The 26,468-nt window shown below is 31.3% G+C and overlaps 2 protein-coding genes across 2 annotated transcripts in view; both read left to right on the top strand.

Moving 5' to 3' along the window:
• The first annotated feature begins 1,124 nt into the window (after positions 1–1,124).
• LOC111717890 (uncharacterized) lies at positions 1,125–12,719 on the top strand. The gene is made up of 7 exons (XM_023493351.1): positions 1,125–1,537; positions 5,624–5,631; positions 6,017–6,065; positions 8,491–8,653; positions 8,998–9,734; positions 12,400–12,435; positions 12,674–12,719. Exons 1-7 carry the CDS (start codon positions 1,125–1,127, stop codon positions 12,717–12,719), a joined length of 1,452 nt encoding a protein of 483 aa, XP_023349119.1.
• A 3,031-nt stretch (positions 12,720–15,750) lies between these two features.
• LOC111717888 (tolloid-like protein 1) overlaps positions 15,751–26,468 on the top strand; it is a 43,235-nt gene continuing 32,517 nt past the window's right edge. The window contains exons 1-8 of the mRNA XM_023493349.1: positions 15,751–15,988; positions 16,589–16,658; positions 19,234–19,330; positions 19,939–20,004; positions 22,704–22,789; positions 25,268–25,350; positions 25,714–25,783; positions 25,996–26,076. Of these exons, the coding sequence (XP_023349117.1) occupies positions 15,813–15,988; positions 16,589–16,658; positions 19,234–19,330; positions 19,939–20,004; positions 22,704–22,789; positions 25,268–25,350; positions 25,714–25,783; positions 25,996–26,076 (729 nt within the window). The 5' untranslated portion in view covers positions 15,751–15,812. The remainder of the gene's footprint in view (positions 15,989–16,588; positions 16,659–19,233; positions 19,331–19,938; positions 20,005–22,703; positions 22,790–25,267; positions 25,351–25,713; positions 25,784–25,995; positions 26,077–26,468) is intronic.

The following is a 26,468-nucleotide window of genomic DNA, read 5'->3' as shown; positions in this document are numbered from 1 at the left end:
TTCTTAAATGAAACTTTAAAAAAAACAATCAATTGGATTAATAGTTTTTTTTCTTTAACTTTTGAAAAAAACTATGACACTGAATCCCTGATATTTACATTGCAACCATGAAAGAAGGGTTGCAATGTTTGATTGCAACCCTAGGGATGCAATCTAATTGATTGCGAATTTGTCTGTCAATAAGTTATAGATTTACTTCGAAAACATTAATTAGATTTGATTTCTGAACTCAAAAATATGTGTTATCAAAACTGAAGATGTTACAGTTTTTAAAATAAGAAAACGGTTGATTTTTATGTAAATTAAAGAGTTATATTTTGTTTAGAAGTGGAGAAATCTCCATACATTTGATAAAAAGTTGAAAAAATTGCACATATCTTCATTCAAGTGAGGCAATAAGGAAAATATAGGAGGGTATATATGCCCGTGATGCTTTAGGACCCAACAAGATCTTGGGAATCCCCGGCAATGTAATATTCCCTCCTATATTTATTGCATCCCTAATGCCTCCCTGTAATGAAGAGATAAATAGTTATTTAATAGATTTTCATTTTTATAAGTTGTTTTTACAAATTCAAGAGGGACCAGACAAACGTGGAAACTAAAAAAGTTATGATTAGTTTCATGAACCTTTAAGATATTGATATTTTTTTCTTCTTCACACGAAAGGTTATCTTATCAAAGAAAATATGATTTTGCAAAAACTATAAAATAAAAATAAAAATCAGTATAAAATAGTTATGTAGTTTTAAACTGCAGGATGCACATGTGTGTATAGTTAGCTAATAAACTTGTTCAGTTTTAATTCCCAGTTCAGATTCAGAAGGGAAATCCGGGCCAGGGAGGTTATGAAGTACAGCCGGTGCATAATATTAGTTTTTAGGTTTGATGAAGAATATTTCTCCCTGGCTCAGCTACAGAAGGGTCAACAGCTGTATCCTGGACCTAGAAATAGAAACATGTGTTCCCTAGAGACGCGGAGTCTAGACTACTACTAGAAATAGGTAGAGAGCGTAGCCTAGTAAGGACTAGACTAGGAGTAGGATCAACTCCAGTGTTTCTCAGAGCCCGGAGCAGGACTAAGATCAACTCCAGTGTTTCTCAGGACCCGGAGCAGAGACAGGATGATATTCCTCATCCTAGTGTGTCTCACTCAACCCCAACTTCAGTTTGGAGTCCAGGGCCTTGATATTCGTAAACCTGTCCTAGGGCACAGTGAGCAGGAAGAAACTACGAAACCCGTCCCAGTAGACGTTAATCCTAGCCTGGAGACTCTGCTAACTCCTAAACCTATCCTACAAATTATTTCTCAGGAAAAAGTGTTCCAACATTCTCCCGGACAGAATAAAATCCTTTTGGATCGGGATGGAATATATTCTATTAATTCTGTCACGACACAATATGTTTCACATGAGGAGTTTCAACCTTCTAAGGAAACTGTAGTTTTTGAAAATGCCGCAAATGTTAGTGAATTTACAAAGACGACCCCCGTGGAGGAAGAATCTTTACTTGGACGAAGATATCACTCACCATATAGGTAATTCCAAGGTTATAATGCAAGGAAAGTTAATTGCAGTTGCGTATACTCTACGTACATATTGAAACCAGTTCTCTTTGAGTCCAAAATTTAAAAGAGTATCGTTAAACGAAACTCCCGAGTTTCCTTTTTTGGGTCTTAGCATTTGTGTAGATTTTGATTTAAGAGATTTGGAAAGATGAAGAAACTAAGTAAAATAATTTTTTATAACAAAAATATTGATATCTACAAACCTGCCTAATCCCATTCGTGAAACCCGAGAAAGAGTTTCAAAACTGGTTTTCATAACGATACACTGTCTTAAGTTTTGGGCTCTGGACGGAATTTGTAAACAAGAATAAATGCATCAGTGTTCGTTTAGTATCCGAGGAGGTTAAAAGCATTAAATTTTGATAATTTTGATAATTCACATAATAGATTCCTGTGACCAGAATATTTCATTGGTTAATTATGTGAAAGATGGATCCCATGTCAGGCTTCGATATATGTCTTGTGTTTACATTACCGCCAAGAGACAGTACTCTGCAGTACACCATTAAAATAACTTTCCTTGCATTATAACCTTGATATTTTCCATGATTCATAAAGTGAATGTTCTTTGTTAATTGGACTTCATAACCTTACGCTACATTAAAATCTATATATTTCTATGAATTATATCATTCCTTTTAATTTTCTACCCTACAGAGTGTCCCAATTAACATGGGAATTAAGAGACGAACTTGAATATCGTCTTTCACTTCTGATAATTGATAAATGACATAAATCGCATTAAGAAAAGATTGAACGTCTGATGAGCTTTCCAAAATGCGGTCTACCCTCTTTGTATCTTTAAAATGGACGGAGCTATTAAACATTTGAACAGTTTTGTTGATTTTTAATTAACTGGAATTATCTTTAATTTCCTGATATCTCCGTCAATTTTGGAAGTGAAAAAATGGTAGACCATTTTGGAAATGCCCATATATATCTATGATCTGGAGAGTTCTGATCCTTGAAACCATGATGAGCCTAACCAGACTACCTTATATATTTTTATACCTTGTAAATCATTCTTTTTAGGTTTCTCTGAAACTTAATTATTTTGAGTTATTTCCTATGTTTTGTAAACACTAACTTTTCAAAACTTTGACTTTTTCCCGCGAAGTTTTTCTTCTTAAAATTCATTGTTAAAGTTTGTTAGATCTTTTGAACTGTATTGCACTTTGTCTAACCTTAATTCTATTCTACGTTTAACCCAGTTCATGGACAGGGTTACCCACAAAAATTAAAGATTTAGAGACGATTATACATAATTGATAAATTGTATGTTTCCTTATCTTTATGGTTTCCTGTTGTCACTTGAAACTTGTTTCTCTCTTTGTCCAATCATAGATTAAGTAATAAAAATATTGTATTTGAGGCAGAAGACTTAATTTAACCTCGGAATTATCTAATTTTAATAGTTTCAAGTCGTCTTTACAGTCTCATCCATTGTGGGTAACCATGAAGAATTGCTGGTAAATATGTGATTTCTAGAAACGTAATTACTAGAAGCTTTATCTGAATGGTTGTAAAGCTAAGATTAGAAAAGCGTTAAACATCTTGGTCTATAGATAGGCATTGTTAAACATCTAGTTCTAGAGAGAGGCATCATTAAACATCTAGTTCTAGAGATAGGCATTGTTAAACATCTAGTTCTAGAGATAGGCATCATTAAACATCTAGTTCTAGAGATAGGTATCGTTAAACATCTAGTTATAGAGATAGGCATCGTTAAACATCTAGTTCTATTGATAGGCATTGTTAAACATCTAGTTCTAGAAAAAGGCATCATTAAACATCTAGTTCTAGAGAAAGGTATCGTTAAACATCTAGTTCTATAGATAGGCATTGTTAAACATCTAGTTCTAGAGATAGGCATCATTAAACATATAGTTCTAGAGATAGGCATCGTTAAACATATAGTTCTAGATATAGGTATCGTTAAACATCTAGTTCTAGATATAGGTATCGTTAAATATCTAGTTATAGAGATAGGCATTGTTAAACATCTAGTTCTAGAGATGGGCATCGGTAAACATCTAGTTCTAGAGATAGGCATTGTTTAACATCTATTTCTAGATATAGGTATCGTTAAATATCTAGTTTTAGAGATAGGCATTGTTAAACATCTAGTTCTAGAGATAGGCATCGTTAAACATCTAGTTCTAGAGATAGGCATCGTTAAAAATCTAGTTCAATAGATAGACATCGTTTAAAATCTATTTCTAGAAATAGGCATCGTTAAACAGCTAGTTCTAGAGAAAGGCATCGTTAAACATCTAGTTCTAGAGATAGGCATCGTTAAAAACATCTAGTTCTAGAGATAGGTATCGTTAAACATCTAGTTCTAGATATAGGCATCGTTAAACATCTAGTTCAAGAGATAGGCAGTGTTTTTAAACATTTAATTTAATTAATTAATTTAAACATCGTTTTTCAACATTTAAGGTTTGTTTGACTTTAAACGTGCACCACAAGAATCTGAGTTATTTATCGCAATGCAGAATTGTAGTCTCAATAAGTTTTCTTTTCTTAAATGTATTCCAAATTATTATACGTATTTGTATTAACCAAAACGATTTTATAAAATAATTTATAAAAACGTTTTTATTATCGTTCTAAAAATTCGTTTTGGTCAGCGTACAAATTTAGCATAGTGCAATGAAAACAAAATTATCAAACATGCCAATTTGAAAAGGTTAAAAATTTCATATTCTTCTTAAAAACTTATAAAAAATGTTATGGTTTAAAAATGAACCTCAGCAGTTCTAGGGGAATAGGTCAAAGAAAACATTTGGATTTCATTCATTTTTTATTTTTCTGAATTTCTCGCAATCATGTTTTTTTAAGATTGACATTCTGCATTTAACTAGATTTTAAAAATCAAAAATTAAAAGTAAAGAAAAAAAATTTAATCTAAACAGAAAAACATTTTTTTTCACTAAAAAAACATTGGCATCTGTTCCATTCTTACAGTGTTAACCAGAAATCTCTGGAATAAAAATTCGACTTTTGGACTCCAGTTTTGACTTAAAATACTCCAATGAATATGAGGCACAGAAAATGTGCAGTGTAAACAGACCCATGTTACTAAATAAGTGATTTAATAACTCACTAGTAAAGATATTTGCTGGGTAACAACATCAAATGCACTTCAGTATTGCTTTAATGTCGTCTTCCTATTCTACAGTGTTCCGGTTATCAATCTACCTTCTTCTTAATTTCCGATTCTGTGTTTCATACAATTGCTGCTTAGATCCCGAAACAGGATATTGTATCATACAATATCCTGTTTCGGGATCTGAGTGTTCATGAATCCTAATCCACTCTTTTTGAGACAACGAACGTTTTTTAGTCGGTTCAAATAATGTGGAATGTCTTCTAATCCCTTATTACGATTTTTTTCTCATTAAATAACGCGATCACACAATATAAACAAAGGAATTGAGTTTCTGCCACAAACTCTGATTTTCTAATCCCTATTTTTGCATCTTTATGTTGTATGACCTCTGATATTTCAAACTATAAATTCTGTTAGATGAAATAGTCTGAGTTTAAAATATAAAAGGTTTACACAGTCAAGTTGCAAAGATACAGAGGGATTAGAAAATTTGAGCTTGTGGTAAAAACTCATTTTTTTGCAATACGTATCTTTAACTTAAGAGCGATCACTCTAATCCATTCCATTTCATAAACTGGAGAAAGTCTAAAATGTAGATATTTATATGATAAAATTTTATTATTTACAAAGACTGTAATTTAAAGTGACCCACCAATAGGGTATCCTGGATTTATAATGTAAGACATAGTCGTTTTCTAACTTGAATATTCTTAATTCTGACAATCTCCTCCGTTGTCTCTGCTGCATAAATCTTAAAGTCACTTTAAAAAAAAAAAAAAATCAATTTGCAGCAAAAACTAAGATATCATTCTTGATCAGACAAAGCTTTAAAGGGTACCGTTGCAAATCAGACATTCCACGCTGTAAATTGAAGGTCACTTGAAATTACTTCTTCAGTCCCTGAACGCAATAATTTTTGACTAATTTCTCTCTAAAACTAGTTCTAGATGTAGGATAATGGGTCATAAAAGAATATTAAAAAAGCTGATAACCTAGAGCCCGAAACTTAAAACAGAGAATCGAAATGAAACCCAGTTTCAGAAACCCGGTTTCATGAATGGGGTCAGGAAGTTTTGTAGATACCAATGTCCAATATTATTGATACGAAATATAATTTCATGTGATTTCTTTGCATTTTTTTTTGTTTTCTGATTTTTCAAAATTAAAATCTACGCAAATGCATAGACCCCATGGACTCTTGGTTCAATGTACAGTAAATATAATTTAAAAGATTCCTCTATATGTACTCAATGAACTCTAGTATGGAGGATCTGTTGAACTTAGTAATCCCGCCTGGAAAAATTAGCCCGGATATTGATATGGATCCTTGCAAGGTAAAATAATTCGTGACACAATCAGTGAACCAAGAGTTGGAAGAGATGGGTGAGTTATCTAGTTGTTAAACAAAATCTTAAAAAGGGGAATTGGGCGAATTCAGAATTGAATTCTATAGCGATCGTTCAAATTTTAGTTTTATATGTAAGTTCTACAATACAGATTTTTAAAAATATTATTTTTTAATTAAAACAAACAGGTTGTGCCTCTTAGCTCTCAAATCTAGAGTTCATATTGTAAATTCTAACTTTTATAAAAAAACGTTTTCTGAATGATGAAGTTTCCTTTCCCGTTATACTCCCTTATAAAATCTACCAGTAAACTTTATGTCCAAGAGCTGTAAGAAATGTGTCCAAGGTATTGGAAGAGACAGAGAGACAATCAATCCTAAGATATCTATTTTTCAGAAAGAATGGCATCCCTCCCCTTCATCTGTTTCTTTAAAGTTGTACTTCACCCCTGCACTCTATGTTGCCCACGCACACAAATATCTTTATATTTGCAGTAGAGTTTCCTTATTAAATTAAGAAATCGAATTTTGTCAATTGCAGAAAAAAATATTATTTTCCAATACACAACTTCATTGATTAAACTTAAAAGGTCTGTAAACGTAATTTAAAATGATAGACTTGAAAATTAAGTATTTTAATAGTCTTTAACCCTATAACGGCCTAAATTCGGCAGACAAAACTTCTTCACTTTTCAACTTAAAATTATGCAAAAAAAAATATGTCAGACAAAAATAGCACAATCGGGCCGTGCTTTATATACTCTGAAACTGTAAATATCATATTCTCTTAATCTTGGGATTTTCCAAATGAAGTGCAATAAATTTGTTACCTTCAATATTGACGGGGATATGAAGATTTTTGTTCCAGTTTAAATTTATTCAATATAATATATTATTTTATAGATTTCCAATACCTCCGTCATTTTCATAATAAAAATGTGCACATTTACTAATACAAATATAGTAGTCGCGCTATTTGTATAAACAAGCAAACGGAATCATTTAATAATATTAAAATTGGAAAGATTTTTTTGATACCACTCAATGTGTTTTAAGACATCATATAGAAAAAAGTTTTTTTGCCATGAATAGAATTTCGATTGATTGAGATTTTACTCTGAAGAGTCTAGTTAGGGGGGAAACAACCAAGTTCTTGTGATTTTCATATTTTTCCCGAAAACTTATTCATTGTTTACAATTTCCAAAGTTGAGAAGTTTAAAATTTTTCATGAGATACAAATATTGCTGCAAGCATTAACTTTGAGGAGAGAAGAATTTTTAAAAAATGTCTCGCTTTTTTGAAGTTTACTACAAGGACCCGTTAAAAATTCTCGTTAACGAAATATACGTTTTTATATATTAACGGTTTGTCAGCTAACAACAAAAACCTTGTTGCACCGGCTAGTCCTACTGAGTGTCTGCTTCATTTACCCAATGTCTGGGCAATACAGTAAAAACTGGGACCGGAAAGGTTGACCCGGCTCGGAAATTCAAATGCAGCTTCAACACAATTTGTTTTATATACCACAAAGGAAAGATTTGTGTGAACGTTTCATTTTCTTTTTAGCAAAAAAAACGATTTTATTCTTGCTTCTCAAACATACAAAATCTTTTATTAACTTACAGTACATTTTCTCATTAAATAATAATGAAATTAATAATTTATCGTATATTTTTATACTGATTTAAAAAAGCAGTATAATTTACTCTTGCAATGGGTGGAGAATGTCCCGAGGGCCCAGTATTTCCTTTCTATGACTTTTTATTTCTTAAATATTGAATTTCACAGTCTCTGGCTATTATTCCTAAAGAGAAATACACAGGGAATAAGAATAAAGGGAAGGGAAATGGCGCTGGTCTGGCATGAGAAAGTCAGCCGCACTGTTTTGCAGACGAGTTCGTTATTACACACGCACACTCTTTTGGTTCAGACACACAACATGACTTTAGTTCAGGAAATTGCAGTACAATGTCGTCAATCATAATTAAGCTTGAAAATTGGCTTATAGTGTTAACTGAGATATATAAATAATATATTACATTTATATTAAACTTATTTTTAAGTAAACAATTAACAATAAACATATGTACTCTCCTAGACTGTACAAAGACCGAGATTCTTATGTACTGTATATACCTGCAGTACACGCATTCGGTTCGTTATTACTTGCACACACTTTTTTGGTACACATACATGTCATTTCCGCCCCCTGTAAACTAAATACACTGTTTTAATAATAATAACAAAACGATTGTTAGTTAAATTCATAGAAAAGCATGCTGATAAAGCTCTTATAAATTACATCAAAATTTGATCTCTTATCTATATATCTATGCAAATTAATGGTAAAAACCGTTGATAATTTGAAGATAATTTGCATACACATTAATATTATGAAATCAGAGGTTGTGGCGCATGATCAGGTGTTTTCATGATTTACAAACTATTTTATTTTATTTTAGGTATAAAAGTCGGAGTAACAGTACCAAGTCCAGTTCACAGTTTGTAGCGGAGATACAAAAAATTAAATCTTCACCGCCGAGCAGTAAAAGTCCCTCCCTTCCTCGCAGCAATAATTCCCCCCTCCCTCATCCATATACTCCAACCAACTCAGCAGGATACAAAGTAAGTGAAACATTTGCCTCAGAGCCTCAGTTATAATTCCTCCCTCCCTAGAAGTTGTAAACCCTCCCTCCCTCGCATAAATAATTCTTACATCCCTTGCAGTAATAATCACTCCCTTCCTCGTAAAAATAATCCTTACCTATATCACATTAATATTAATAATCCCTCTTCCCCCCTTCCTTAAAAGTTGAAAAAAATTATCAAGAATCTTGAATTTGCCTGATTTCAAGAATTGTTATTAACTAATTTACGCACATAATGACAAAAGTGATTAAAATACAAATCATAATAAAATAACATAAAAGACCAATTTTGAAGGACTGACATTTATGATTCTTTTCTAGGTGGCACCAGAGGACGCATTAATACTAAAAGGATCCAACCAAGGCCGGCAACCTAAACAGGTTCAAGATGAAAATCATGTTCAAGATAAAAGCAATGTTCAAGATGAAAACCATGTTCAAGATAAAAACAATGTTCAAGATGAAAACCATGTTCAAGATAAAAACGATGTGCAAGATGAAAACCATGTTCAAGATAAAAACCATGTTCAAGGCCAAAACCATGTTCAAGACCAAAAACTTGTTCAAGGCCATTCTGACAAGAAGACGTTACAAGCCCTAGAGGACGTTCTTGTTCAAAAACAGGTTCAAGAAGAAAAACACATTAAAGAGCAAAAACAATTTGAAAAACAGAGAAAAAGTCATGCAGAAGCTCAAAAAGAGGTGCAAGTTCAAGAAATTAACGGGAAGGAGGCTGTTCCAGGTCAATTTGAGCCTCATGAAGATAATCTTCAAGTTCAGCCTCCCGAGGCTGGTCACAAGACCAAATATGCCAAAGAAGTGAATCGAGGCCAGGATTGTGAATTTGAAAACCAGAATCTAAAGAATAAGATTCAATTATGGAAAACTGAGTTAACATCTAATGCTGGTCCAACGATTGAGGTTGTTAAAAGTTTTGAGGATGGAACCGTTTTGGAGGCTGCGAACGCTTCAGAGGCTGCTTCTGAAGATGTGAAGACTAATGATGATGTTTCGAAGGAAAATCTTCGACGAAGAAACAAAAGTAAATCCCTCGCCAGGTATAATATTGAAATACAAATACAAAACTAAATTGATAAAAACTTTTCCCTACTGTCATCACATTTTCTTCTCGGTTTATACAAAAGTAGCTGAGTTTTTGCCACAGACTCAAATTGTCTAATCCCATATATCTTTGCAATGTACTCTTTCAAGGGTAATAACGTCATAAATCGGGTATTGCAATTTTTGCATGGAGGATCGTTTGAAATTACGCTTACAGTTAATTATTTAATGTACGGTATTAATTGTGACCAAGCTTTTTTTCGAATATCTAGTTTACAGGTAATTAAATAGAAGCGTTTTTTATTGACAGCTTCTTTTTGTTTCATTATTTTGTGTATCCATGCTGTTTACAAACTTGATCTAAATCGAAATTTAATTCGAAAGTCGTCTTTATTATATTGATATAATACTACGATATTCCCATATTAATATTATTTATAACAGCTGCTGATGCTGCAGATCAAACCAAAAATCGGAGGAATATGATTTATGAATATTAGATACATCATATTTACATTATACATTAAACATTATACATTATACACATAATACATTATACACACTGGCCCAATAAACATGGGAATTAATAATTTCTGCAAGATAAACAGTTCAAGTTAATAAGTTCAATAGTATGCAATCAAAAAATAAACAAACAAATTCTTAACTCTAACCGTCGAAATATCTTACGCGGATAAGAGCTTTCCTTTCAAATAAAAAATTATTTACAAAGACGATATAGAAATCTTCACAGAATTCCCATGTTTATTGGGACACCCTGTACATTGAGGGAATTAGATGCGCATATTATGCTTTTTACAAACTTATATTTTTATTTTATAAACAGAAGAAAAACCTAACATTTAACTCTTAATCTCAAACTTCCGAATGCACTTTAAAGGGAGTGACTGGCAATGTATGGTAATACATTCTCAGTTCAACTACCATACATTGCCAGTAACTCCTTTAAGATAAAGAATTTGTTCTTCGAAATTATGAACAAAATGCTACATCTAAAGAGTTTGAGCCTTTGCTACAAACTCGAATTTTCTAATCCCTTTGCAACCTGAAGGTTACACCTTTGATACTTAAACTTTAGATTATTTAATCTAACATATAGTCATAGTTCTGAGATCTACGACATTGGGTTGCACTGATTTTAGGGATTTAAAAATCAGAGTTTGTGACAAAGACTGTGTGAAGTTTATCGTTCGAATTTCCGAACGATTTCTTGTTTTAACTTTAATTTATATCGTCAAGTATTCATTTTGCCAGCTGTTAATTAATTATTTGCAATTCATTATTTGCTTTTATTATACAACAATTGTAATTAGTGATGTGTCATAGTAAGGATCTGCTTGACAGAGAGTTTATAATTGTAATTTGCGGATTCACTCCAAATACAAAGAAGTGGATTACATGGAATGCATAGAATACATGGAATACATGGAATTCAGGGAATACATGGCATACGTGACATACATGGAATACATGGAATACATGTAATACATGGAATACATGTAATACATAGAATACATGTAATACATGAAATACATGTAATACATGTAATACATGGAATTCATGGAATACAATACATGGAATACATGGATTACATGGAATACATGGAATACATGGAATACATGGAATTCATGGAATACATGGAATACATGAATTACACGGAATACATGAATTACATGGCATACATGGAATACATGGAATTCATGGAATACTGNATACAGGTAATACATGGAATGCATAGATTTTATTTGGAGTATGCACTTTGGCTTTATAGTTCAAACTATTATAAATCAGAAAATAAAAAGCTCAACAACAAGCCATTGCTTATTAGCAATTAATGATGCAATAAACAGTCCCATTATTACTTTATAGCACTGTTATAATGAAATTAAACATGTTTAAGTAAAAAAAAACAGTTTTGGAAGAAGAACATTTAATTTATGCTGTGAAAGACTTGGATTTATGTCACAAACTCTGATTTTCTAATCCCTTTATCTTTGCAATCCTGTCTAGAAGAACTTAGATATTTTAAACTATGAATTCTGTTAGAACAATAATTTAAGTTCAAATTATCAAAGGTTTACACTATCAGGTTGCAAAGATTTAGGAGTAAGAAGATTTCAGTATGTAGCATGGACTAAATCTTTTAGGCTGGCATCCCATGACTCACTTCTGAATGCCGCGTCCATAAGCGCCTGATCCAATCAGGGTTCAGTGATGTGTTTGTTGTATATTCTGAACCAATAGAAAAAGTAACATCTATCTTTCTATCTATCTCATTATCCAATTAGAGTTATGAATCCTTAAATCGGCGCTATCAGTAAATGGAAATATTTACTTCTACTGAAACTATGGTGGACTGGCATGCAGTTTGCAATATTTACTACTTTCTTAGACATAAAAGAAAATTATAAAATTATTCTCTTTTATAAATCTAGAATCTGGAAGAAAACTTTTAAATTTGGATTAGACTTCTCAAATTTGATTATACCATTGAGTTAGAATCAAAGGTATTGTTGAACAAACTTTGAAATAGGTGGACATAATTAACATCAATTTAGATTTATCTAAAAATATTTTAATCTACTATTTTCTGTGTCCAACAAATAAATTTTTCTAAACCTCTAATAAATTTTTGTTTTTTAGAATCCGACATCGAAGGTCTAAGTTTCAGAAACAAAGGTATATTTACTATTTCAAGGGAATTTTAATGTTTTTTTCCCAAATATTATAAAAAGTCAGTTGTATCTATAATCGAAACTCTTAAAGAAACTGAGTTTTTAGCATAAACGCTGTTTTTTAATCCCTATATCTCTAGAACCGATGTTGTAAAACCCCTAGATATTTCAAACTATATGAATTCTCTCCGATCAAATAATCTAATTTTAAAATATCAAATTTCCATTGACCTTTTATTTAGAGAGCTCTACCCGATTCACTGCGGTACCTTTAACCCCGTTATATAATCAATAATGTTGAAGATATCGTCGTTTTAATGATAATCAATTTTTAAAGAAAAGATTATGGTATAATTAACATCAATTTAGATTTATCTAAAAATATTTTAATCTACTATTTTCTGTGTACAACAAATAAATTTGTATAAACCTTTAATAAATTTGTATAAACCTCTAATAAATTTGTATAAACCTCTAATAAATTTTTCTAAACCTCTAACAAATTTTTGTTTTTTAGAATCCGACATCGAAGGTCTAAGTTTCAGAAACAAAGGTATATTTACTATTTCAAGGGAATTTTAATGTTTTTTTCGTCAGTTGTATCTATAATTGCAACTCTTAAAGAAACTGAGCTGAAAACTTTAGAATAAGATATCCTTAATCCCAATTACTTAACCTGAGTATCCAATGGACACACTTTTGATTTTCTTTGTAAACCGTTTTTTCTTGGATATAGTAGAGAAAAATCAAAAACCGGTTTTTTAAATTTAGAGAGTCCTTCCCGTTTCTGTATATAATCTTAAATGGCGCGCAAAATTTCAAATTTATCAACTTCACATACACGACTCTGATTGGTTGAATTTTATACTCTTTTCAGGATACAAACACAAGAATAGGTTAGGTTCGATATTAAGAAAAAGAGAGGATCAAGCATTAATCACAATATCCACCATTCTAAGTTTTCAGCTCTGAGTTTTCAGCATAAACGCTTCTTTTTAATCCCTATTTCTCTAAAACCGATGTTGTAAAACCCTTAGATATTTCAAACTATGTGAATTCTCTCCGATCAAATAATCTAATTTTAAAATATCAAAGGTAATTTCCATTGACCTTTTATTTAAAGAGCTCTACCTGATTCACTGCGGTACCTTTAACCCCGTTATATAATCAATAATGTTGAAGATATCGTCGTTTTAATGATAATCAATTTTTAAAGAAAAGATTATGGATATCATGCATTCTTGTTGAGGAGGGTTATAGTATTTAGAATTACAAAATAAAGGTTTTTATCGTCAAACTCCCGTTTGATGGAATCTGATAAAACGTTTATAATTGGGCAGCGTCATTTTTTATTAAAGGTTTTTATCCGATGTAAAGAGAAGCTTTTTGAGATTTTGAATAAATTTAGATTTTGTAACAGATAAAATAATTTTTTAACAGATAAAATAATTTTGTAACAGATAAAATAATTTTGTAACAATAGAGCGCATTTATAGTTTACAAGAACAAGTTAAAGCTACTTAATCTCAAAAATACAATTTGAAGGACTGATCCATATCATCATAAATTCTGATAGTCTAACCCTCTTATCTTGGCAACCTGGGATCGAATTTAATGAATTTGAGCTACCGCGCTGAACTTCCTGTACTACCCGGTTCAATTATGAACCACCGATTTAAATTTTTATTGATTAAGTAAGGATTCAAATTGGTGGGCATTCCATTCAAGTTATGAAAAATACATCAATTACTTAATTAATTAATTGATTTGTTGATGTATAATTTTGTCCTGTCGTCACTTTGATGTGTTAACTTGCAATAAATATTACTTCTATCCGAAGTTTGTGTCAGGCCAGAAGTTGGGCTTTGAGCTGAATTTTAGAGTCTGGTCAAGTCGATTTGTATTCGCAAGCTTACATGCAATAGCAAAGTTCTTAGCAAAGTTTTATATAAAAAGAGGCGAAAATATCACTTCATCGTTTTCAGGTTTGTTATAGCAAAAGTCAAATATTGAATCAAAGTTTTCTTACAACATTGAAAGATTTAGATAGAAATGCATTCTTTCAAACATATTATCCGTTCAAATTTCTTCAGATTACTTGCAATTTCCTTGAAGTTTCCATTTATCCATTCACAACAAATTCGCAATTATAGAACTTTTTCATTTGATATCAATACCCTGCTTGATTAACTTTTAAAACAACTTTGTTCCGATTGAAAATTGTAAAAACAAAATTAGTTTTTCTTAAAAATCGTTGCTTCCAGCTATTTACATTATACATGGTGATACAGTGAACAAATTATGATTTTTTACAGTTCAATGAACAAGAAGCACAGGCCACAGCAAATGTGCAGTGCACACATACTCATTTCACTTAAAGGGAGTAACCGGCTATGTAAGGTAGTTGAACAGAGTATGCAGTGGTGTGGACAAATTCTTTAGGATTCATTTCAGACATATAAAACGTTTTAAAGATCTGTAAAAGTCGACGTTCAAAATCGACGTTTTGGGTGGATGCGTTTTCATAATTTTTTTTTAAATTATTAAATAACCGCGACGACAAAAAAATGTAAACAAAATTCTACAGTAAACTAATTAGTTGTTTAGGAATAGCTTAAGAAAATAGAAATTAACTCTTATCATCGAAAATAAGTAATCTTATTAAATTATTAGTTTTTATAATCTCTCTTTAATCACAAAGATTTTTTGCAGATTTTCTGGAATTTTTATTGAAAAGACGACATTTGAAGAATTTGAAGAAATCTGCGAACAAATTCTTCGAAAATAAGAAATTAAATATAATAGTTAAAAAAGGAAATATAACTAATTCTGACTTCGATTTATTGACAAATTTCTTTTGAGAAATATGTCAGTAAACATTAGTTTACCGTATAATTTTTACTTTATTTTTTGTCGTCGTTCTTTAATAATTGAAAAAAACCGATTCTTAAAACGTAGCCACCCAAATTCATGATTTTGAACGTCGACTATGCACTCAAACTCAGTAATTATACATCGTGGAAACGTTTTATACATGAATCCTAAAGAATTTGACCACAACACTGCATACTCAGTTTAACTACCTTAAATAGCCGGTCTGCCTCTTTAATAAGGTTTTCTTCATTAAAATACTGGTAAATCTTCGTATTTTGTCTAAAAAAATTGGTGCATTAAAAAAAGAACCTTATGGAGGGTTAGAATTTAAACTGTGAAGATAGTGTTTTTATTGAATTGTAAATAATGAAAAATGTTTTACAAATGCATCAATTCTCTATAATGTCATTTCTGAAAATATTTAAAACCCTGAATCCCGTATAGAGAATCGTAAATGACAAGAGAAAGAGAAAAGACCGGAGTAAAAATGACGTAAGAAATGAACGAATGGAATGGGACAAGGCAAGACTCCGAGGACAAGCCCCGCAAGCTGGAGGACAAAAAATGAAGGACGAAGCTGAAAAACGACGAAAATGGCGGGAAAGAATAGAGAAGGAGATGAAAGAAGGAAAAATGTTGAGCCAAGATAGGAGTGGAAGAGATAAAAGAGCAGCAACCGCCAGGAAAGCATTAAATTTTCCCGCGGAAATATTATATTTTAAAATGTCAATTTTAAAATTGTAAAATTGGAAATTGACAATTTAATACTCAACACAGGATATATTTTGTTCAAATTTGAGAGAACTAAATTTTGATCATTAAAATACAGATTTCTTAAAGAACCCAATTAATAATATCATTTTCCTTCTTTTTTTAGTAAAAAACGAGGAAAGACGACCAACATTCCGCGTAACTTTGGACCACTCACATTTTGTAACGTTTTTCTTTTAAAACCATGCAAGCAATACGTGACCTATTAATGAAACGGCACGCATGATTGACAATTGTACACAAAAAAGCTTTTTTTTGATCAAGTATGACTTTAGATATCGATGTTTTTGTTTTTGAAAACTGTTCAGAAACAATGGAGAACTTATCAAAATTATACATTTTTCAAGCCGATCAACGAATTTAGCTTTCAAGGTACCATTGTGAATCGGACATGTTCATCTTAAAACGAAAAATTAAAATATCGAAGCATCAGTAGAAATTACATTAACATTAATCAATTATGATTAAAAAATTTAAATGTTGTTATTATTTTTACTGCTGGTTTCCCACAGACCTGAGCGAATATGGGATTACGCTGTTATACCATACGAGATAGATTCTAACTTCAGTGGTGTACATAAGGTGAATATATGTATACTAGGCATCCATGGCACTTCGTGCCTATCTTCGTTTGTAACTTTTAATTGTTACTTTTTTATCGATATTTTTGTGAATTTTGAAAAATCGAACTTTTATGGCAAGTTTTTAAAAATCTATTCAACCATAAAGCTACCCTGGGATTAGGTGAGGTCCCACAAGAAATTTGGGCCCGATCGGTTCTGCCGTTTCGACGTTGGTTGGAAACAAGCAAACAGACAAAGAAACTCTCGTATTTATATAGATGCATTATTTGTATGCTTGAAATGTGTGCAGTTCGGTTTGATGAAATGTTATGAAAAGAATTGAGTCTTTGTCACAAACTCAAATTTTCTAATCTCTTCCTTTCAACCCAATGTCATAGATCTTAGATAGCTTAAGCTATGAATTCTGTTAGATCAAATAAACTCATGAACTCCATGACCAATTTGCCTCAAAATTTGATTACTCGGTAGAACCACAGATTTGCCTCGAATTTTGATTGGGGAACTTGGAAAACCACGGGAAGGTTCTTTGTTTGAGTAGGATGACTTTTTGTAGGAAATTATTTTCCATACAATGCCGGGTTTTCTATCCTAGTATTTTATAATTTTGTTTCCTTAAAACTTGTCTTCTGTAAACAATAACGTTATTTTTAATTTTATATCTTTATTCTCAGTATTACATTCAGGTGGCATGAAGAAAAATATTTAAAAAAATGTTGAAATGTAAAAAAGCTACTATTTTAAAACCATCTCTCAACCTTAAATTATTTTTTTTCAATGATTTTCGCTTCTAAATTCAGAATTTTTGGCATTTTTAAGAAAATAGAAAATTTTAAAATCTCAATTTCAAGATTGTGAAGAAACTAGAAAATTCTAGGTTTTCCATTTTAAAAATGCAAAAACAATTTAGTTTTTAACCTCAACTTCTTTGCACCTTGGAATTATGTTTTCAAAGAGTATAATGATGTACAGACTCTGATACCACTATTTTTTTATTTATAACTTCTAAGGGTTGCAAGCTCTCACAAAATGTTTGATACACATGTTGTCTAATAAAACGTAAAGCTAAAAACAAGCACTTGAAAGTTCTAAAATAAACAGATCTAGGGCCACAAAAAGTAAAAGTGAGTTTGTGAGGCAAAATCTAAGTCCAAAGCGTTGCGACACTTAACAGTTGACCCATTCTAAAAAATTGATGCAACTTGTCAAATAATTGTATAAAGAACATGAAAAACAGCAATCAGTCTGAATCTAAGGGAACTAAGAACTTTAAAATTGAGCAACTCTGTAATTTGATATCCTCTTTGCTAGAAACCCTTAAGTATGTAGTATATTTTTTATAGAAAAAAAAACTGTTTTAACCCTTTGAAATGGAATAGAAACATTAATGATTTGAATTTGCAGGATTTTTAAATCTTTTGAACCCCTCTTCTCCACAAACTCATTTTTATTCTCCAAAATTCAATATTTAGATTTTTATCTTTAATATATATTTCTGACTAATTTGTGTATATCTCGCCTGTTTTGTAAATTATGCATTCCAAACTATATTGGATTGAAAATTAATGATTTTAATATTCGAATATGCTCATTCAAATTCAATCTACAATTGGATTTAGTAACTAAATTTAGATTAGAACTCATATTAATGTATCAAAATGTCTAAACGTGAAATCATGCTCAAACAGGGTTAATTATTAATTAATTAATTATTCTTAATTGTTGAGTTTAAACTTGAAAGCGTGTTATTTAGATGATTCATAGCAATGTTTTATACCGTACAGGGTTACCCACAAAGAATGAGAATTTAATAACGACCTAAAATGTCTCAGTTTTGGGGATTTGAAGGTTTAATTTTGATTTAAAAATATTCCTCTGAGGATCTATTGAATGATCCTAAAAAAATATAGTATAAGAATACGGGTAACCTTGAATGTAAAAGGTACATCAGAATAAATTCCATACAGTTGTCTCTGAAGTCTCATTCTTTGTGGGTATTCCTGCAACATATAATATATGCCTTGGGTTAGGCTAAATACAAACAATAACTTCCCATCAAAATCTAAAAATTATAACAAAACACTTTTGGAGAAGATTAAGTAAAGTATATCATACTTAATTCATTATCCTTAGTGTTTCTTAAGAGTTTCTTAAGAACTTAAAAGCCACCGAAGATACAGGGTTAGAGACGACTGTACGGAATTAATATTTATGTTTCCAAAAAAATCATGATTCCCTGCGACTGTAAACTTGATTCTTTTTTAGACAAATCATTAAATATTCAGTTGAAAGAATATTTTCACGGCAGAAGACGTAATTAAAACTTGAAATTTGTAACATTTCCAGAGTTTCAAGTCGTCTTTACAGTCTCATCCTTTGTGGATAACCCTATGGCATAAGCGTTTAAACTTTAGAATTGTAGATGAAGACAAAAATACAAGAATTTTTTAATTTAAAACAATTTGTTAAAACTTTTAAGGCACCATCTAATTCTAAAAAACGCTCAATATTTTAAATACAAATTATTTCACAGAAAAAAAAAATAATTTTTATGTCTATAAATGATTAATTTTCAGGCGCTCTTCAAGCAGGCTATGCGACACTGGGAGAACTACACGTGTATTCAGTTTGTCGAGCGCACTGCCGAGCATCCAAACTGGATCGTCTTCACAGGAATACAATCAATCAATTAAATTATCATCTCCAATGGATCAGAACAATCGGACACAGTGGTTTTACCGATTCTTAAAGCAAAGGAATTGAGTCTTTGCCACAAATTCAAATTTTCTAATCCATTTATCTTTGGAACCTGATGTTTTGATATTTCAAACTAAGATAATTTGATGCAAGAGAATTCATACTTTAAAATATCTAAGGTCTACGCCACTGGGTTGCAGAGATATAGGAATTAGAAAATCAGAGTTTGTGTCAAAGACTCAATTCCTTTGTGTGATCGGGTCATTCTTTAAGTGTTGACGGTATTTTTCCTTGGTTTGACATTTTCATTCCAATTTTTTGTAGCCCTAAATTCCAAACTGGATCGTCTTCACAGGAATACAATCAATCAATTAAATTATCATCTCCAATGGATCAGAACAATCGGACACAGTGGTTTTACCAATTCTTAAAGCAAATTTGTGTGATCGGGTCATTCTTTAAGTGTTGACGGTATTTTTCCTTGGTTTGACATTTTCATTCCAATTTTTTGTAGCCCTAAATATGAAAGTTTCATGAATACTTGATATATTTGATATTTGATTATTAATTATTGGTTAAAACAGAGAGGCCATGTGGCTGCTGCTCTTTTGTGGGGAAACGTGGGAACGGTCCTCAGGCTATTTCTATTGGTAATTTCATTTTTTAATTAATTATATTGTTTTACAGGGTGTCCCGCAAAACATAACAGTTGTTGAAAAGTTTTAAATGTTAGGCAGTCATTTTATAGTAAAATTTATTTCAAAGTAAAATATATTTGAGTAAAGATTTTTTCCAACAAAATAAACTGCAAAAAGTCTTTAACATATAATGCAGTATATGGAAGAAGATATTCAAAACTATTTACTAACTGTCGTGTTTCGTGGGACACCCTGTACCTTCATTCATTTAGAATTTCTTTATTTTTATACCAGCACCAAATTAGATTTTAGGAGAACGTGCAAAATGTTTCAGTTTAACCAAATCTAACTCTATTTACATTAGTGTTATATCTTAACCCTACTTCAAGGCCTAGAATAGCTTTGAGTGGGGGCAATTGTTTATTGCCCCCCCCCCCCTCCCCTCAGAATATACAATCCCAAGTAGATATATCAAATAATAAATCATTACTTCATTAACAAGAACAATATCTGGGAGGGAGTAATAATTCTCACAAACTTTATTAGAAAACTTAATTGATTAATTCCCATAAATCATTTTAGAAGAAATTCTACCAAATGTTTCTTGATTTATAATCTTAATTAGAATTTTGCAGAAAGGTTTAGACTCCTACACTTTAATAAATCTTTAATTAAAGGGAGTGACCTGCTAGGTAAAGTAATTGAACAGAGAGTGTAGTTTTATAGAGAAAAAAAGTATTTTTTTTATAAATTACTGGAAAAGATAAAAAATTTGCACTTTAAAAATCACAAGTAGGAATCCTTTTGAAGGCTTGCTTTTAAGATTCGATTTTTTGAAATTATGAAATAACCTGGACGAAAAACGTGACAAAAATTCTTCTATAAATAAACTAATTTGGTAATTATAAACATATTTCTCAATAGATCTTTGTGATGAAATTAATTGTAGAAACAATTTCTTCTTTGTTCTTCATTATATCAAATTCTTTATTCTTTATGAATTTCTTTGTCCTGTCGTGTTGTCGTGTTTGTAATGAAATTCAAGGACATTTTATCAACCTTTTACTCAGTGCTTAGGGTCCGGATCCGGATCCGTTGGATCCGCAAGATTTTGGCTTCCTGGATCCGGATCCAGATCCGCAAAGATATGCGGATCCACGGATTTGGATCCAAAAATATCAACCTTTTTGGTTGATATTTGCAAAAAAAAAACATTTTTACTTCTAAAAGATTATAAAAATTTCCTCATTTTCAATGGTTCAGTTTTAGGATAAAAATAAGCGAAAAAAATAAAACAAAAAATTTGAAAATTATTTTTTGTTAAAAAATTCAGCAAATCTTTAAGAAATGACCGGGATCCGGATTTGGATCCGGATCCATTTTTTCCAGTGATGATCCAGGATCCGGATCCGCATCAAAATTAAATGGATCCTCAACTTACTAAACAACAAATGACGCTTCCTTGTGATTTTTAAAGAGCAAATTTTTGGTCTTATGTAGCATTCATAGATTGTAAAAATGTTTAATGTGGATGAATGAATGAATGAATTCTGATATTTTTAATTTTGAACTCTCCGTTCAACTACCAGACCTAACTAGTCAGTCCCTTAAATAAGAAAATGTACGCAAATTTTCATCTTTATCTTCATCTTCGTCAATAACAATATTTGTAGTCATTAGTATAGAATAACTAATATAGGTAATTTTCTGAACTTTGTTGTTTTGACATTAAAAGATGTTATTATTATGAGTATCATTATCATACCGTGAACATTATTGCTTTCATTAATGTCATAAACATTATTATCATAACTGATTATATAGTTACTTATGCTTTACAATATAAAAAGATTATATTTCTTAAGGTACTAATGCCAGGAAAGTTAATTGCGGTTGTGTATACTCTGCGTACATAATGAAACCAGTTCTCTCTGGGAGGAATTTGTAAATAAGAATCGATTCATCAGTGTTCGTTTAGTATCCGAGGAGGTTAAAAGCATTGAATTTTGATAGTTTTGATAATTCACATAATAGTTTCCTATGATCAGAATATTTCATAGATTATTTTTGTGAAAATGGATTCCATGTTAGGCTGTGGAATACGTCTTGTGTTTACTTTTCCGCCCACAGACAGTAACTGCAGTACAAAAAATGCGTACACCTCTGAAATAATTTTCCTTGCATTAGTACCTTGATGTTTTTTTTTAAATTTTCCTTTCCAATTTATTAATTGTTCATTATTCTTATTCTAATATATTATTATTATTTTTACTCATTTTGGCCGATATTACCCTTGATTCCCCTAACATCAGCGGGATATTAAGTAACTTAATTCTCCTTTGGGACAAACAAGTAAAAAACCCTTAAACAACATATTTCGTTAATTCTTGTGGTTTTAAATAATTAATTATATAAACAATATAACGAAGGCAGCAAAAAAAACATTGGTATATACATCATCAACGCCTTTACAACGCGCTTAGCGAGATCGTTAGCTGAAATTAAAGTTAATTTCTTAGTTCAAAACGAACAGCTACATGTATGGCATAGAAAGACAACATTTGTAACAATTATTAATTCACTTATTCCATGAAATGAATCTGTTTACGCTCAGTCTCATTTTTAATGAACTATTCAAATTCATAACTTGAGTCTAAAAGTCGTCTTCCTGTTCCGGAATGTTATGTTTCTCACTCAAAATATAACTCTAGGTAAGAACTGTGACAAGTTCGGTATAGTTGTTCATGAGCTGGGGCATGTGGTTGGATTCTGGCACGAGCACACTAGACCAGACAGGTAGAAGATAGATAGATAGATAGAGATGTTAGGTACTTTCCAAAAGGCCTTTTCCAAAGCGGCACCTTCCCAAGTCTGTCCCAGCAGCAGCGCTCGGCCCCTAGCAGGTTTAGCCGCAGCGCTCTGCCCCCTAGCCCATCATAGTCGCAGAGCTCGCCCCCCCCATTGCCACTATAGTTGCAGTAGAAGTAAATATTTTAATTTACTGTTTAGTTCGGATATAAGGATTTTTCTCTAATTGGATAATGAGATAGATAGAAAGATAGATGATACTGCCATGCAATTTCTATTGGTTCAGAATAGACAACAAACACATGAATAAACCCAGATTGGATCAGGCGCTAAGGGAATCGCATACAAGTGTGTTGCAGCCTGCAGCGCCTTAGAAGGCCTAATAGCATAAGTATAACCTTTGGGAAGTTGCCACTTGGGAAATTGTCACTTGGGAAGTCCTTAGGAAAATGAGTTTGGGAAAGAACCTAACACCATAGATTGATAGAAAGATAGATATATAGATAGATAGATAGATAGATAGATAGATAGATAGATAGATAGAAAGAAAGATAGATAGATAGATAGATAGATAGATAGATAGATAGATAGATAGATAGATAGATAGATAGATAGATAGATAGATAGATAGATAGATAGATAGATAGATAGATAGATAGATAGATAGATAGATAGATAGATAGATAGATAGATAGATAGATAGATAGATAGATAGATAGATAGATAGATAGATAGATAGATAGATAGATAGATAGATAGATAGATAGATAGATAGATAGATAGATAGATAGATAGATAGATAGATAGATAGATAGATAGATAGATAGATAGATAGATAGATAGATAGATAGATAGATAGATAGATAGATAGATAGATAGATAGATAGATAGATAGATAGATAGATAGATAGATAGATAGATAGATAGATAGATAGATAGATAGATAGATAGATAGATAGATAGATAGATAGATAGATAGATAGNACAAAATTGTATATATATTAATTTTCGTATAAATTTGACAAAGTTGTATATCAATTTCTCGAGATAGGAACACCAGATATGACTTTCATGGGTCGCGATCGAGAGCTAAAGTGATTAGCTTTCAGCCTATACCCCCTTTCATTTTTCCTCTACGCTCCCTTTCAAGGGTTTCAGATCTTAGGGTTTTCTGACCAAAAAAATGTATTTTGTCTAAAAAAGAGTGTCAATTTAATTAAGCAAATATTTCAAAAAATTTTTGACTTATTATATTCATCTTGAATTCGAAATATTGAGTTAGGTAGAAATCCAACGTGATTTGATTTATTTTTAGATATGTTATGAATATGGTAAAAAAAAATCTATTCTGCAAAAACAGATCCTTACAGAAGGACTGTTGTCAATCCATTGTCGTTGGATCATCAATCGTCAAAAATAAAAAATAAATTTTTTCACTTTTTCTTTAGCTGTAGTTTTTTATTACCTGTAGCGATATCTACAAAGGATAATAATTGAGAAACGACGACTGTACGGAATTTCATAAGTTGTTTTTCTTATTTGCATCTCAAAGAATTCTTTTTTTTACAAATTCTTATAGTCAGTGTTTGTTCAAAACTGTATTCCGGTAAATTTTGCTTTTATTAAATTTGCAATATTTTTAGCCCCAAAAAAATGGAAAAACGGTTGAAAACGATATTTCTGTCTCGGTAAAATGTTACATATTGTAAAAAACACTTTTAGAATAAACAAACCTGAAGGGAACTAGAGACAAAAAACGAACCAAAAAAGAACCAGCCCAAGGAGCTTTGTAATATAAAGAGTAGGCATTGGAATTTATACGCAAAACCAGGCGCCTGAATTGGGTTGAAAAAGAAGCCATAGAATGTCGTCTTTTCTATAATTTTAAAATGTTTTAGGACTTTTTAAGTATTTCCATCACCAAAAACTTGCGTTTTTTTACAGAATTTATCGTAAGTAATGCATAAGTTTATTATCTTGTTAGATAAACTTCATCTTAAAACAGATTGCAAAGGTTTTTTCGGGCCTTTCTCACGTTACTACCCTAACATTCTGCTTTAGACTATTAAAAAACTATACTTTATGACATTCTACCGTCTTTGAACCAGCCTAATACACTGTATTTGATGCAGAGACAAAATAGTTGTTTCAACGAGTTTTAGGTCGTCATAGAAGTTTCATCCTTTGTGGGTAACCCTGTACTATAGATAGACATAGATTCTTATATCAATTCCAGATTTTCAGGTCATATTGGACGACATTTAGGTCTATTATAGTCAGGAACTTTAAAGGGCTAGGAATGTAAATATTTCAAATGTAAAATTTAAAAATGTATATTTTAGGGAATATTTTAAATTTAATTTTAAGAAACTTTCATACAAAGTCAGGATAAAACCTTTGTAGTTCTGAAAGGGCTCGAATGGAAAGATTTCCTAACAAATGTAAAATTTAAAAATGTATATTTTAGGGAACATATCTCGACACTATCCTGCCTCGGTCGGACCTACCTGAAAACCAGGCAGCCCTGCCTGAAATAGGCCAAAGAATCAGGGAAACAAACCAACATAATTAATACATGAATTTAAATATTAATTACTATAGCTGAAGTGACCGGCGTTGCCCGTGGAATTTTATATATTGTTAAGAATTATTTTTTGTCCCATGTTTAAACCCCCAGGGTACCCATGGGTTCACTCAAAAATTGTCCGCCAATTCGGTTCAGCCGTTTGGCCAGCTATAGTCAACAGTTATACAAATATACAAATATATATTCTTATAATCTTCTTAACATAAATCTATTGTTTACTAAGATTGGTTATTGCAGGACACTGTGTTTCATGTTGGACATTCTTCAGCAGCATATATATGAGCAAAGAAAATTATTATTAATTATCAGTTATGGTTTGGTTTAAGGCTTAGCAAAGGAGATATTCTTCAAACCAGTTCTTTGTACAACTGTCCAGCTTGTGGGAAAACATACCAGGTAAACCAGGGATCTGAAATTATGATGATGATGATTAAATGATGATGATGATGATGATGATGTTGATGATGATGATGATGATGATGATGATGATGATGATGATGATGATGATGATGATGATGATGATGATGATGATGATGATGATGATGATGATGATGATGATGATGATGATGATGATGATTATGAAGATGATGATGATGATAATGATCTAGGATACGGCTGGACGGATCAGTTCTCCCCAGTATTCCTTCTATACTCCTCCCCCTGCTAGAGACCCACAACCCTTCAAGAAGGTGATTAAACATTCCAAACTTTATCTCAAGAATTGATTTAGGAAAAGAGTTCTAGATCTTAGGTACACATTTCATGTTTGCAATTTTCAAACTACTTTTCTTATATAAAAGCATTTCAGAATTCTCACAGCCAACTAAATAGTTTGAAAAGCGTATAGTAAAAAAATTATACTTTGTCCCTGGCTAAAGCTCGGGACAAAATTAAATCTTAAAAGGCTAGAACCTTCTCAATAAAGAGAAAATTTCTGCTTGAAAACTTTATAACTTAATAAGAGTGTTATAAGTAGTTATTACATGCTAATATTGCTTTATAACTTAATAAGAGTGTTATAAGTAGTTATTACATGCTAATATTGCTTTATAACTTAATAAGAGTGTTATAAGTAGTTATT

This window comes from Eurytemora carolleeae, unplaced genomic scaffold (genome assembly GCF_000591075.1).
Source record: "Eurytemora carolleeae unplaced genomic scaffold, Eaff_2.0 scaffold1353, whole genome shotgun sequence".
NCBI classification, from domain to species: Eukaryota; Metazoa; Arthropoda; class Copepoda; order Calanoida; family Temoridae; genus Eurytemora; species Eurytemora carolleeae.
Note: the sequence above shows the minus strand (reverse complement) of the source record. Positions and strands in the feature narration are given on the sequence as shown.

Excerpts from the sequence above, each read along its gene's own strand:
- LOC111717890 (XM_023493351.1), top strand. The coding sequence starts at position 1,125 with ATGATATTCCTCATCCTAGTGTGTCTCACTCAACCCCAACTTCAGTTT. Across the intron at positions 6,066-8,490 it reads CCAAGAGTTGGAAGAGATGG|GTATAAAAGTCGGAGTAACA; the intron begins GTGAGTTATCTA and ends ATTTTATTTTAG. Across the intron at positions 8,654-8,997 it reads CCAACTCAGCAGGATACAAA|GTGGCACCAGAGGACGCATT; the intron begins GTAAGTGAAACA and ends ATTCTTTTCTAG.